Here is a 15,409-nt window from a genome sequence, read left to right as displayed (position 1 = left end):
CAACTGTTGAGGCTGGGAGTGGAGGGTATTTGGAGATGAGTACAATCTCCGGACATCGGAGACTTTCACAGCCATGAAAGTGCTGTAATGTATCAGGGCCCACGGAGCCTCTAGAAGGAGACACACTGTCTCAGAGGAAGATCTGAAACTAAGGGCAGGCTGCTTTGGATAGGGAGACCCTTAAGTGTAGACTACTGTAAAAGAGATGGTGTGCTATCTAAGAGAGAATCTGGGAGAGTCCAGAGCTCAGTCTCTACTGGGCTCATCCTATAGGCCTAACCCCATCAACAAGGAGGCAATAGAATGTTCTTACCGCCAAGGGCCCAGGCTTCTGTGGTATGTGTGTTGGTTGTGGAGTACGTATGGGTGTTGAGTTTTCATAAAGGATCTTTGGGCCATATCCCGCCCAGGCACTCCGTGGGTGGAGTTATCTCTTTACCAGTGAGGCACACAGAATATACTGTACTTCACATACCTTAGTTCTTATGTGACTTCCAAGGTTGGGCAAGCAGAAGTGATGGGAAAGCTTTTCCGGGATTTAAGTTAAGAGTGCATTTTTCCATTGTCCAGATACATCATTTCCGAGACAACTTGCTTGACCTAAAGGAGGACACGTTAGGGGTAGGAGATTGGGGGAAAGAAAGGATGCTCTTGGTGGAATCAAACTTGAGCCGCGGAGACAAATCAAATCTTGCCCAAGGCTAGTGGCCTACTGATTCCTTGTGGAAGTCAGAGTATTGAATCATAAAGATGCTTGTCCATTATTGACTGTGGAAGCCAGAGATGCGGCTGAATGGATGAATGGTTTTGCTATCATTATAAAAAGTGTAGGGTGGGATCTAGAGAGTGGCAGTGTGTGTGTGTGTGTGTGTGTGTGTGTGTGGCGGCTCATTATAATATGCAGGGCTCTGATATGCAGATGAGGCTGGTGGCTTTAAAGACAGCAAGTTGTTCATGTTATGGTCTTCCAGGGACAACAGAACTCTAGATACAGGACCATTAGGGGAGTTCACGTTTTAGACTGTTCACAACTAAGAAGTGTGACCTCAGCATTTCTGTTGCTTCACTAATTTCCTTGAACATGATATGGGCACATGCTGCTTCATGTGTTTGGGAACTCCTCCTACCCTTTGTCCAGTCAGCCTCACTCAGCCTTCACATGGCTTTAGATCTTGTATTAGGACCCTTTTCTAGGATACATTCTTGAAGCACCTTGTTCCTCTCCATCAGAGCATCTCCGTACAACCCAGTACTGCACGTAGGTCATTCCTGCGTGTGTGTTGGATGACTGAGAGCACGGTTATACCTTTTACGGCATTTTTGTTGTTGTTCTCTGCTTTTAGCCTCACACAGTGCCTGGATAACCAGTAGGTACTTGTCATATGGATAAATGGTGCCCATGCTAGGAACTAAAATTAAGGAGGCATTCACATAAGACCTGGAATCTCATTTCTGTAGAGAATGTGTCTTCCTCTGAGTATCTGCTCATGGTTGCCATTTGAGGCCAAGCTCCAAGTAGGTCTCACCCACCTTAGTATCTTATTCAGGGATGATACACTGTCATGGGATTAAGTTAAATTTCTTCTGACTTGGTGTATCCAGGTGGCAAGCTACCATGGAATGTGTCCTGGAGAAAGAAACAAGGTTTGTTCTTTTGGAAAGATCAGGACACATCATGGACTAGAGAATGCTGATGGCTGGAGGAGTCCTGGTCTCTTTAGGCCAGGGTTAGCATTCCTGGAATGGGAATGTCCCTTGATGATTAAAATGCAGACTGGGCAGTCATGTGGGCTGGGGTGGAGAGGCGGGGTATTAGAATCATATTTGGGTTTTTAGCTCTATTCCACCTGTCACCAACCAGCTGTGTAACTAGAGGAGATAGTTAACATCTTTGAGCCTTGGTGTATTTATCTTTAAAACACTCAATCCTTGCTTTGGAGGACTGAGAAGATTTAGTCATTAACTAAACAAATATTTCTCGACTGCCTGTAAGGTATTTCATATTGCCTTAGGCATGAGGTGACCAAACTTCACAGTTCTTTGTCTTGATGAAGTGAGCTTCTAATGAGATAAACATTATGTAAACACAGAAATAAATACATAATAATTGTGTTCACTGCTATGAGCAAGAATAATCGGGTGGTATGGAAGAAAATAATGGGGCTTTCTTCAGACTAGGGAGACAAGGAAGCCTTCTCTGAAGAGCTTATGTTTAAGCTGGGACTTGAAGACTGAGTAGAGATTACTCTGGCAGTGATGTGTAATCATGTTGTGAGTTGGTGGAGCAAGCTTGTAAAGACTGATTCTGGAAAGAGGTGGGAAGACTAGAAGAACTAAAAAGGCTGGAGAGGAATGATGGAGGGAGAGAGGGAGTCTTGTTTGTTGACTCAAGTCCAAGTTAAAGATTTTTGTATTTCTCTTCAGTAAAATGGAAGCTGTTGAAAGATTTTTTTAAGGGGAAGAGTGAAGTGATCCAATCTGTTTTAAAAGAATCCCTTTGTGTGCAAAATGGATTAGAGACTGGGCAAGAAGGGGAATAGGAAGCCAAATGAGGCCATGTCCATTTGAGAGATGATAATAGTTTGGATTGGGATGGGTTTTTCTTATTACAGTGAAGTGGAGGAGGAAATGATGAGTTCAGGAGATTTTTACAACATAAAATTAACGTATGCAATCCAATTTGAGAACATGAAGCCTCTACCCAGTTTTGTACAGTTGAAGTAAATCATAACTTGACCTAAGCAGGCAACTTCTATTTCTTCTCTCTATTCCCTGCCCCCACAGCTGCTGAAAAGTATCAGGGTCTCATTTTCATGGTGTTTCAAAAATTTTCCCCGAGTGTTTATGTGCACTGAATGTGGACTAATTGGAAAGCTCTTTAGGAGTTCCATTTCCAGAATGGCTTTGTTGATTAATGTAAGGAAATTAAGGTGATTTTGGTGATTAGCAACTTAGGCTTGGGCTGGTAGGTTTGTGGTTTAAAAATAAAAGGTAGAACTCTTAAACTTTAAAACTTAGAAAAGAAAATGTTTTTTCGGTTGATGTAGGTGGATGTGTTTAAAAAATTTCTATAAAGGAGCGCCTAGGTGGCTCAGTGGGTTAAAGCCTCTGCCTTCAGCTCAGGTCATGATCCCGGGTCCTGGGATCGAGCCCCGCATTGGGCTTTCTGCTCAGCAGGGAGCCCTCCTCTCTCTGTGCCTGCCTCTCTGCCTGCTTGTGATATCTGTCTGTCAAATAAATAAAGAAAATCTTTAAAAAAAATTCTATAAAAATTGACACAATATTTTAACCTTATATTCCATGAAGCATGTGAAGAATGACATGCAACAGTACCATATATTTTAATAACTCTGTTTAGTGTTAAAGGTTAAGTTGTGTTAGAGAAATTGGCTATATATTTGCCTCTAGAGGAACATGGTGTAGTTCTCTGCATATTTATAGATTCCTTTGTTCCAGATCACACTTAGTGTGGCCTGATAGGTATTTAAGTGTTTGAAGTGACTTAGGCATATTAGGAACCTGGAGGGTGGGGCAGTATATTTGAGGGGTCAGGGCAAAGAGGACTCCTAGTTTTCTGGTTTAGGGGGATAAAGGTACTGAAGATGAATGTGAAGAGCCCAGAGAATGTGGATTTGGGAAGTAACATCGAGCATTTGGTTCTGACTCAGTGACCTGTGAGTGCCTGCAGGACATCCAGATGCACTGTCAAGTGGCTTTTGGCTCTAATGGTATAGTCTATAAAGTGGGATATGCTGGATAGTCAGTGCTATTTCCTATACTCTAGAGGGGACTCTGAGCCTTTACTGTTGTTTCTAGGGAAGAGTAGATGTTATCAACCAGGGGCCAGAAATAATGGGGTGCAAGCATTGCCCTACACTCAGTTTCTGCAGAGAATGGATTGGCAGAACCTGCAGTTGGGTCCTGAGTGGACCCATTTAGAAACCTTTCATAGGACATAGATGGGTGATAATCCACTGAGTGTAATCGTTAGTTATCTAATGACAACTACTAAGTATAATCATTAGTTGTCTAATGACAAATACTAAGCTTCCAAGTATTTAAATTGCAGAAGGATTATTTTCTTAGTGTTCTTCACAAGACCTTCAGAATGAAGTCACAAGACCTTCAGAATCAAATCCTGACTACGGTAACTTGAATAAAAAAAGTTCATGTCTCAACCACATTTTCCTAATGTGTAATGTAAGGATGACAGTAATTTTTCGGAGTGTCGAGGGTTTTGCGAGGTAAGGTGTTCAATAGGCTTAGCGCTATGCCTGGCGTGTTGGAAGAAGTCAGGAAATAGCAGTTTCTATAATTAAGATGTTTTCTGTGTTTGCGCCAGTGCTAGTTAAAAGAACTTGCCATATTCCTCTATTACAGGAGTATAATTCCAGAGGTGCGAGGCACTTATTAAAAATAGTCAAGTAAAAAGTCAAGTAGAAGAACTTGAATATTGGGCTGTGTGTATGTGTATTCCACAATCTAATCACAGTTTCTAATTTTGGAAAAAAAAATTGACTTAAGAAAGAAGGTGACTTTCAGTAGTCTCGTGCATCAGACTCTGTTGATAAACAGCTGAAGGAAAAATAATGCCAGGGGCTAGCTAGAGGACGTGTTGAGGAGATTGTGGTGGCAACCAAAGACAAATATCCAGGAAAGGAAGGATCTGTATCCTAAATGTCATGCTACGGAAACACATCAGATAAGAAGACAGATCCTTTAGAAGGATTCTTAAGTGTGGAGAAGTGAGGATTTATGACGTGGCAGCCAGTTCCGATGCTGGGGTGGGGTTTAAGGAATGAGCATGTCCAGCTGGGGTGATGAAAGTGTCCTAAACCTGGATTGTGGTCATGGCTTCACAACTGTATAAATTTATTAAAAACCATCAAAGCCTATCTTTATATAGAGGTGAGTTTTATGGTATGTAAATTACACCTCAATAAAAATGCTTAGAGAAAGAAAAATGGTGACTAGCAAACCAGTCACATTGGCCTTCCAGTTGGTTCAGAGGGTGGAGGCATTAAATACATTAAATACCACAATAGATTCACTGGTCTGTTCATTCACTTGTTAATTTACCCTCCCCTGTTTCTGGCTGGCCATAAGTCTATCCATCTCTAAGCCATCCATCCAATTACCCTTGTGTGGGAAGCTTTGGTTGAGAGAAATGAATCAGACATAGACCCTGACTTAAAGAAGTTGGAGTGATCAAAGTGAGGATTTTTTGTTAAAAGTGGTTGAAATTTCTGCACGGAAAATAGAGATATATTGAGAATGAGAAGAAATGTATATTGTGGTCTGTTTGAACCTACACATGCAAAAAGGAGATCTTCTTTAGCTTTTGGATGTCGAGTGCTTAGGAACTTGTTGCTTTGGGGAGTGCAGTGGAATGGCCTAGTGAGGAATAACCTTGGCCTCAGACCTGGGTTCTGGCTCTGTGTGCCTACCATGACTAGCTTCTCCAAACCGCGACTGCCTCCTCTTTAAAATACAGATATTAATTTCAGTTTCATAGGGTTGTTAATAGAATTGAATGGGCCAATGCATGTAAAACACTTGAGTGTCTGGCATACAGTATGTAATCAATAAATGTTATTATTATATCAGTGGCATATTCTTTATACACTCTCCAGATGCACCCCTCTTCCTCATGGGTTGGAGTCCCCTTCCTTTCTGTAGGATTTGCTCCTCACCCCTCCCCATGTTTCTATCTGTGATGAACCCAAGGTCAAGTTTTATATCCTCTAGAAGTGCTTTCTGCTTCCCTGAAACACTGATTATTTATACCTTTCACATCTCACTTAATATAGATTGCCTTGTTTACACTACCCCTGTATCTGGCGTGTAATATCTTAGCTTGTAATTTTCCTTGTGTGCAGAGAACAGGTTTCACTCATCTTTATTTTGCTCCTATAAGCTTGTGTGGTGCCTCCATCCACAGAAGCAGATGCCCCATAAATAAAGATCATTCACTCCTGCAGAAAGGCAAGTGGGCAGTGTGACTAAGTACTGCTTGAAAGAAGGCCTGGGTTAATGAATGAAACATAGGTTTTTGGCACAGTGGTCAGGCCCCACCAAAGTAGATTTGACATGAAGGTTGGTTTGTCCCATGGGCCCTTCATTGTCCTTGAAATACAATTTACCCAACCCCCTTCATTGTGGATTGACATGGCATACGCTTGATAAAGATGCGTTGGGACATCAACATTGTTTGAGTGGCTCTTTTTCCTGCCTGTCAAATGCACACAGAAGGAAAAGGACAATTGCAGTCTCCCGGAAAGAAAAAGAAGAAACAAAGAATACATGTCATAATGGATGCACGTATGACCTTGAGTCAGGCTTCCCAATGCAAGAAAACGTGACAATGTAATTATTGATCAGTTCTGACATGGGGAAGGAAGTCCAGGCATTTTCTCTGGCAGTGAGAGCTGTGATGTCTAAAAATTGCCTCTTCGGTAGCAAAAGCAAGTCTTTTTATTTGTAATGGTTATTTTAAGCCTTTAAATCCTCCTAGAAGTGTTTTTGAGTGGCAGAGGTTGCAGATTTCCAGCAAGTTAAGCTTTTGCTCTGATTTTGGTTGGGGGAAGTTAGCAGATCGCAGGTAGTGAGGCTGAATCTGATACTGAGCTCACCTATGGCTTTGGGTTCACTCTCTGATGTCCTGAGGAACAGTTAAACGCTTCACTTTTTAATCCCTAAGTTTTGCTAAGAAGGATGTATAATACGGTAAAAAGTACATGGGCCTTGAAGAACCCTGGCATCTCCACTTACTAGCTAGATGTCAGTTTGAGCTTCTTTTTCCTTGTCTAGACGTGAAGGAGAGCTAAAGGAGTGTCAAAAGGGTATTTTAGGGAGAAAAGTAATTATCCTGGAAGGAATGTCTGAGATTCAAAAAGAGTGTTGGGAAAATAAATGTTTAACACGTGCTTTAAAAATGATGCCCCGGGGCACCTGGGTGGCTCAGTGGGTTAAATCTCTGCCTTTGGTTCAGGTCATGATCCCAGCATCTTGGGATCGAGCCCTGCATCAGGCTCTCTGCTCAGCGGGGAGCCTATTTCCCCCTCTCTCTGCCTGCCTCTCTGCCTACTTGTGATCTCTCTCTCTCTCTGTCAAATGAATAAATAAAATCCTTAAAAAAAAAAATGATGCCCCTGGGAAACATTCAAGGATGTTCCTTGCAGCATTGTGATTCAAAACCTGCAAGTCATCCCAGTGCCCTTCTGTAGCATAATGGACAGATGGCTGAAAGTTCATTGCTATAGAATATCATACAGCGTTGATGAATGAACTATGGTTATGGGTGTTATCAGGGACAAATAGAAAAAAAAACACCATAGAGAATATGTAAAATAACATTTCTTTCATGGGAAGTTCAAAACGGGCAAAAACTGAATGATCTATTTAGAAATAAGTGCCTATATCTGGCCAAACTAAAAAACATGCAAGGGAGTGATTAACACAAAATTCAGGATAGTTATTTTTGATGGCCAGAAGCGGGGCTCTTTGGGGAAGTGTCATTAAGGGGCACTGATAATATTCTGGTCGTATTAGTTCTATATATCCACATGAATTCATTCTGTATATTTTCTATGAATCATGAATTTTGTGCTAAGACAATTTAAAAAGACTGGTTATGTTAGAAAGTGAGGAGAAGGGGATTCAGGGTCCGCATGGATCAAAGCCTTCCAGAAGGAACCTGCTTTGACCATTAAGGAGAAACATCTCAAGCACGAGACAGTCCAGAGTTTCCCATTCCTCTTCTCCCACTCCCTTCCTAGACCAGCCTTGCACATTGCCAAGGTCTGTGTTCATGTATGGTGCTGATAGACTGAAGAAAATTCACACTTTAGGATTTGCAAGTCTTCTGTTCTCTTCTGACATGAAATTTTATTCACTTCTTTTAGGTCATAACTTTTGTGCAGAAGGTCCTAAATGTGGTGAAAACTCAGAGTGTAAAAACTGGAATACAAAAGCTACCTGTGAGTGCAAGAATGGTTACATTTCTGTTCAGGGAGATTCTACTTACTGTGAAGGTAAGTGAGCTATTTAATAAAGTCGTCGGCGAGAAATGTATTCCTGGTAGACATGGTGGATGGTTGGAAGCCATCACTTAGTTCTGGTCTTTCAGGAACCTCCAAGAAATGACATCAACTCTTGAGGGTGAGCCGTTCTCCTGCTGTCTCCAGGCTTCTCAGTAGCATGTGAGAGCGAGACCTTTGGAGGTTGTTGTGAAACACAGCAAAACCACAAAAGCAATAGGGCTGTAGCAGATCCAATGTTCTGCTTTCACTGTAATTAACAATCACTAGCAAAACCGTAAAGACATAATTTTCTGTTGTCTTCCGTAGATTTTTCTTTCTAAGTTCAGCTAAATGTGACATGGTGGATCCTCTTTCTGAATGATGCTTTGATCCTACCTTTGACCTAACTGCCTTCTTCTTCACCTGCCAAGGTCAGATTTTTTTTTTCACCTGGGCTTCTTAATGACTGATTCATGAGTTGCTAATTCACAAACTCTATTAAAAGTCACCGTGACAGATGGACTCATAACTTTGGCACTTGGACGGGTGCCATTATAGGGGTTAGTGGCTTCAAGCATCACTGATCCCATTTCCACTCTAGAGAGCAGAACAGCTCCCGTGTCTGGTGTGAATGCCTCTTTCCGAGCTCAGTGCTCCACCTTGGAGTGAGCCTTGCACACTCCTGGTCTTGTCTAGTGCCCTAGTATCTGAGTGCGCCCATTTTCAGAGCGCACTGGCTATGTCTCATCAATTTAGGGAAGTTCTGATAAACGAAGTGATGGCAAAGCTGTTTTGTGTCCTGGTTGGACCCAGTCATTCCTGTTATGACCACAAACAGTGCATTGTACCTTGATGCTCGTAACCCGGGAAAGTAGATGTCTGGAATGGGACGAATGCTGAAAAACCTTGATCATGCTCTTCCAGTTGGTCGGGTTCTCTGCTGGCTCATGCATTCTCAACATAAAGAGAGTTCATGATGATAATGGTAAATTTTTTTCTGTCTGTTTTCTATCATTGGTCCTTGCTTAATTTTTTTGGCTTTGACTAAGGACTGCTTGAGTTGTTAGGAAAATGTGTCTAATCGTCACTACTGCTCAGTACTTGGATGGCCTATAGTTTTGGTTTCTCCTAGGAAGACTTGACTTTATTCACTACTTCTTTGTTTCTCATTAACGATACAGTATAGTAGGTCTTTTCCATTTCTCCTTTCCATTTCCTCTTTGGCTTACTTTTGTAGATTTAAACTTGATTAAAGAAACAAGGCCGTTGGGAGGATGAAGCTGGCCTTTTGCTTATGAATCGTTTCTCATCTATCCTTAATATCTTGTTATTCATTTGTCAGTTTTGAGGAAGAACACCATTAATTTCTTGAATGTTTATTTATCTTAGCATGCGCATGTGAGCAGGGGAAGGGGCAGAAGAGGAGAGAATCTCAAGCAGACTCCTGCAGAGCACAGAGCCTGGTACAGGACTTGATCTCACAACCCTGAGTTTATGACCTGAGCTGAAATCAAGAGTCAGATGCTCAACCCACTGAGCCACCCTGGCACCCCAGAATGCTGTTAATTTCACATTAATCCCTACTTCACATTAATCCCTACTTTTTTTTTTTTTAATATCTTAGGCTGTTTTTAATTTTTGTCAGAAAATTTAATTTCAAAACTTCATAATATGAATATTCTCCTCCTCATTTCCCATGGAAAAATCCTACAAGCCAGGTAATGATCTAAAAAATTTACTCATGGTTCTCTCTGGGGATAGACTGTGAACAATTATAAAAATGACAGAAGGAACCTCAAAATAACTTGAATCCTGGCTCACCTCCTGGCAGAACCAGTATACCTACCATTCTTGACTCCTTTCAGTTCTTGAGACCTAGCAGAATCTTGGAGAAAATTGCTGGTTTGCAAGTCGTTTGGGACTGTTTCATTCCTCACTGATGCCTTTTTTTTTTTAAATCAACTGCATGAGAAGTCATTTGTGATTGTTAATCTGTCCTTTGTGTGTGAGGCCTTACTTACTGGTAATGATGAGTGATTCGAGGTCTGAATCACTGTTTCTTGGATGTATTTCTTTTTAGCCTAGTGTATGTGCCTTGTTTTGGGCCGGTGCATATTGTGGCGCCATCTTGGGTAACAGTGATGTGCTCAGGCTTCATCCTTTCTCTCTCACTGTGGAGACGTCCTGTGAGTTCCAGCAGGCTTGTGCATGCAGAAGAGAGCACTTAGAGGAAATGATCAAATGTTAGAGCCCATGTGTGGTATAAGAATAGAACTCAGGAGTAAAGCAGGTGTCAAATACCGGCCATTCTAGTGGGAGGCACAGGGAACGAACTGGAGTGAGTATCCTCATTTAGAGCCAATGTCTACCTCTCCTCTCACTCTGCCATTGTCAGCACATTGGACATGGGCCTTATTTTCCTTTGGTGGCTGATGACTGCCATAGCCTTAAGCATGATGTCCTAACACCAGTGTCACAAGTAAGCAAGGAAGGAAGGGGGGATGGGTAAAAACCTTTCTCTCTGTGAGGTTCTTTGTGTGTATAAAGACAGCTCTTCCTAGAAGGTTCCCTGTAACCCCCTGTGCCTGTCCCCATGCAGAAGGATTTTGCTCTCATATTTTTCAGATCTGGCACAATTTTTGGGAAAGGGAAATGAGGTGACTGTTACTGGTTTGGGTTGTGTTCAATTATTGGAGCTGGAGTAGGGGTTTGTCTTCCCTGAGACCAAATGATCTTTGTCCTTTAGCTGAACCACTTAGGACTGTGGCAGTGGGAAGGGGGGAGTGATTTTAGGTGGGCAGAAATCTATGTCTGCCCCATTCTTCTATGGTCAAACACAGTTTATGGTCATGTCCCAGCTCTGTCATCAGAACTATGCCCAACAATGGTCTGGTAGACAACATTAGAGGTCACCAAGTGCCCACCTGGGTACCAGGGACTCTGAGGCTGAGTTCATTGTCTTACCATAGTGGAGAGAGAAGTAGATCCTTAGGTACCTATGAACTGCTTTGGGCAAGTTATTTTTTACTCCGAGTATAAATGGAGTGAAAATGACCTATATTGTACAATGTACAATGAACAAGACTGCCTTGCAAATTAAAACAAAATATTACACACATTGTCCAGGCTATCTTGAAAAGCCTATTCAGGCTCTCAGTGGAGAAAGAAGCACAAAAGGCTTTCAATTTCCTTAACTTCCTAGGGTAGTAGCAGAGATACGGTGCATTAAAGACTCCGGCTCTGCAGAGATTGCGGGAGAAACCACCATCGAGAAGCTATCGGAACTCTTAGTCAATCAATAGAAGATAATAAGACCTTTTGTCAGGTATGATACAATTCAGAGGAGATCGTTTCATTTTGCCTTGTCCAACTCAGCACCAGTGTTCCCCATTTTGAAAACAGTTGTAGTTGGATTTTGATGGTTTATGAATCTGGTCTGCCGAGGCTTTTTATCTCTGCAATGGTATTTTCAATGAGTTGGTCTTAAATGGATCCTGATACATTGGCTTACATGAGAGGCAGTGTCTGGGAAAGTATAGCAATTGGGAGGTCTACTCATTATCCTGAATATGGAGTCTGCATAAGTAGCCTCACAAACTTTTTCTTGCTGTAGTTGAAAGTTATTTAGAAGAAGAAAAGCACAGTGTGGTGTCATAGACTTCATGCAATCTGCCAGTGTGGTGTCATAGACTTCATGCAATCTGCCAACCATGGGAAGTACTGCAATTAGCATTAAGTCATAATAATTTTTACTTACAGACTGCTCTGGATTTTTCAAAGTCCTCTCTGTGTATATTATACTCCTGGAAACTTTATCTCCTGGAGACTTAGCGTAAACCTGTAAAGGAAGAGGCAGCGTTGGCCACATTGGCTTCATTTTACAAGTGCCAGATATTAATGCTCAGAGAAATGAAGTCAGGATAATATTCAACTCCTTTCTACTTCCTACCCTCTCCATCCCCTGTCCTGTTCCAATATTATATTTTTCTTCAGAACACTTGCTACCTCCTTGATCCAATGAAATGTGGGTGGATGTGACCTATATTTCAGGGTAGAAGCTCTAAGACCTATTTTAAGGGTCCACCTTATTCTTTTTCTTTGTAATGCAAAATTGGCACTATTCCAGAGCATTTCTTCTCCTTTACTTGGGATTCCAGAATGAAGAGTGCATGGACCAGTGGGATAATTGACAGGAGATGGATGTGTGGCATGCATGAGAAATAATTGTCTGAATCGTGGAAGTGCTGAGGGGTGCAATTATCTGAGGGTGCGATTACCTTTGCGTAATGTAGCCAAAGCCTACCGTATCCCTTCCTGAATTAGCTGGTAGAAATTGTATGGTTTCAGAAAGATAAGCTCTAGCTCAGTGCTCATGATTGAAAGCATTTTTTTTTTTTTTTAAATAGACCAAGCATTGAAAGTTACTAGAAAAAGTGCCAATTGAGTGGGTCATTAATAGTCTGCTCGGACCCTGCTGCCCTGCGATAGACTTTTTGCAGACCACAAGTTGTAAATTAGTGCTTTGTTATAGCCAATTCCAACATGGGAAATTGGATTTCCCAATGATGATGATAGTGAAACAAAGCATGTCAAAGACTTAGCAAATTGTCTGGTATTCACTAAACATTTAATGGATCACAGTAGTTACCATTATGGTCATCATTAACTTATATAATTAACGCTTATGATTGTCTTTCTTGGAAGTTGAATAATGTGTACTCCTGAGGCCAATATATTGCAAAAGTAGGCTTCCATCATTAAATCTTTTCGGGGAGAGTCCTTAGGTGGAAGGGTCAGGTCTTATCAGTTCTGTCAGGAGCGTATTGTTGGCAGTGGGGGTACCAAGTGTCATTTATAATGATTAAGCTTTTCCTCGTTGGTAAATACATGAGTGGAGATGGATTCAAGGAAGTGTTGTGGAAAAAATAATCTGTATTGGTACGAATTTAATTTCATGTCACAAAACCACTAAAATGTCTGGAACACGGCAACTGTTAGCAAGGACATTGATAACTTCTTTGAAATAACTGGTGTGATAAGGGGCCTGACCCTTTGAGTGTTAAGAGGCTGGGAAACTGGCAGAAAAGTCAGAATTCAACCAGATAGTGGTTTCAGAATAGCTAAAGGGGTAGCTATTTATTGGTTGCAGAGGGTAGTACGTAGGCGTTTCCATAGAAACAAGACCATGTGAACTCCTGATTAAGAGAATGCATGGGAAAAGAGCTAGTTGCTTAATTATACTTCTAATTATCCATGGATTAATCAGGTAACTCTTGCTGTTTTGATTTTTAGAAAATGCATGAACCTCATGATACATGTAGCCCAGTTTATACTTAAATACGGGCTTTGGTCTCCTGAAGTCCTGCATTGGACAGCATAGAAATCAAAGCCTCTCTTGATTTTCTGAGCTAATAGAATCTTAACCCTAGCTCCAGCTCTCATTTATTTCCAGGGATTCAGAATGCATGAAATATACCCTGGCGTATCCTTCCCCTCAACCCCATGGTGCATGCATGACTAATGGAGAGATCTTCTGGTACCCAGTTACCTGTCATCCTCATGCCCCTTGTCCCATCTTTCCAAGACTGTGATCTCTAGCCTTTGCTCTTACTAACCCCTATGTCCCCTCCTTCCCAGCAGCAGATACAGATGAACCTTCTTCCTAGTGCTGACTTGGCTCTGCCTCTGTTGCTTTGTTCCCAAGGTTGTGTTGCAAAAGCATCTGTTCTGTCCTCCCAGCCCCTCTTATCAACCCACACTTTCCTCTTAACTATCTTCTCAGAATTATTTAAAAAGACAAAGAATAGAAAAAGCCCAAATCCAAATCCTGGTTATTGCATTTGGGTCAAGCCACTGGGTTAATTGTTAAGTTCTGGGCTCAGGAAGGAGCCCTTGATGAATCAAGGGGGCCAAGGGTCAGGACTCAAGGTGAAAGTAGCACTGTTGTGTGTCTTTAAACCATGTTTGAGAAGATTTGTAAGAAACTGTTCTGAATTTTTAGTTAATGCTTTGTGATTAAAAGTGTTGCAAGTGTTGATTAGGTTTCCAGGCTAGCATAGTAGCCTAGTTAACTAATCATGTAGCTGAACTATGGTATGTCAAAGCTCTCCTGAATTCAGGGTCTTGAGAAGAGAGGACTATGTGCTTGTCTTCCAGTCTCTGTTAATGATACTCCATTTACTCCATTCACAAACGGTAGAAGTCCTCAGTCCCAAACTTCCCCTCACTCCCAGTATCGGCTATATTAGGAAGTCTTATATTGGTGATCCCTCCAAAATGAATCCAAGTTCACCCATGTCTTGCCAGGACCCAAGCCTCCTTTATCGCTTGGCTAGTGATTGCAGTGGTGTCTTGCCTGCTCCAAACCCATTCTCCAAACACTGATCAGCTTGGGCTTTTTAAAAATGTGAGTCTGGGGCACCTGGGTGGCTCAGTGGGTTAAAGCCTCTGCCTTCAGCTCGGGTCATGATCCCAGGGTCCTGGGATTGAGCCCTGTATTGGGCTCTCTGATCAGCGGGGAGTCTGCTTCACTTCCTCTCTCTCTGCCTGCCTCTTTGTCTGCTTGTGATCTCTGTCTGTCAAATAAATATATTAAAAAAAATCTTAAAAAAAATGTGAGTCCTATTATGCCACACTTTTGTTTAAAATGGTCTAGTGGCTTTTACTCCTCTTGGAGTAATGTCCCAGTTGGGTCCTAGGTAAGGCTCTCTGTGAGTGGGAACCTACCTACTACCCTGTTTTCAACTCCTACTGCTCTTTCCTCTGCCCTCTCAACTGTCAAACCATAGTTCTTTGTGCTCCTCAAACAGGCTTGTGCAATCACATAGTTCTTAGCCTGGGATACCCTGCACCCACGTCTTTGCAAATCTGTTTTCTAGTCATTGTTTAAATTGTAACACAAATGTCACCACTTCAGAAAGCTCTTTCCTAACCATTCTCCCTAAATGAGCTCTGGTCCTACCCTTGGCTACTCTCTGTAACATTTTTTATTTTTTCCATAGCACTTATTCTCTAAAATTGTGGGGGTTTTCCTGCTTAAAGTTTGGTGATCTTTTCTCCTTAGAATATAAGCTGTGTGATGGCAGCAATTTTATCTTATTCACTGACTCTCAAGTGCCTGGAAAAGTGCATAGTATGCTGAAGACACAGAAAAATATATATTTTTAAATTTATGAATGAATGGAAATCTCAAGCAAATTCTTGCCTTTCCACATCTGACACTGCTTTCCTTTCTTGAATCCGATTGGTTGTCTCAGTGCTGCTTAAGGGCTGCTTTTTAAAATGCAGAGTCTTGGGGCGCCTGGGTGGCTCAGTGGGTTAAAGCCTCTGCCTTCGGCTCAGGTCACTGAGCCCTGCATTGGGCTCTCTGCTCCGCCTGGAGCCTGCTT

At 41.8% G+C, this 15,409-nt stretch overlaps 1 protein-coding gene across 2 annotated transcripts in view; it reads left to right on the top strand.

The window, feature by feature from the left end:
* Positions 1-15,409, top strand: part of NELL1 (neural EGFL like 1) — an 831,926-nt gene that overhangs the window by 212,736 nt on the left and 603,781 nt on the right. For both annotated transcript variants that reach the window (XM_004752144.3, XM_004752143.3), the window contains exon 12: positions 7,905-8,033. In XM_004752144.3, coding sequence (XP_004752201.2) covers positions 7,905-8,033 — 129 coding nt within the window. The remainder of the gene's footprint in view (positions 1-7,904; positions 8,034-15,409) is intronic.

Source organism: Mustela putorius, unplaced genomic scaffold, assembly GCF_011764305.1.
Source record: "Mustela putorius furo isolate JIRA1106 unplaced genomic scaffold, ASM1176430v1.1 tig00003859_pilon_pilon_pilon, whole genome shotgun sequence".
In the NCBI taxonomy this organism is placed as follows: domain Eukaryota; kingdom Metazoa; phylum Chordata; class Mammalia; order Carnivora; family Mustelidae; genus Mustela; species Mustela putorius.
The sequence above is the reverse complement of the archived record's forward strand: the minus strand, read 5'-3'. Positions and strand labels throughout refer to the sequence as shown.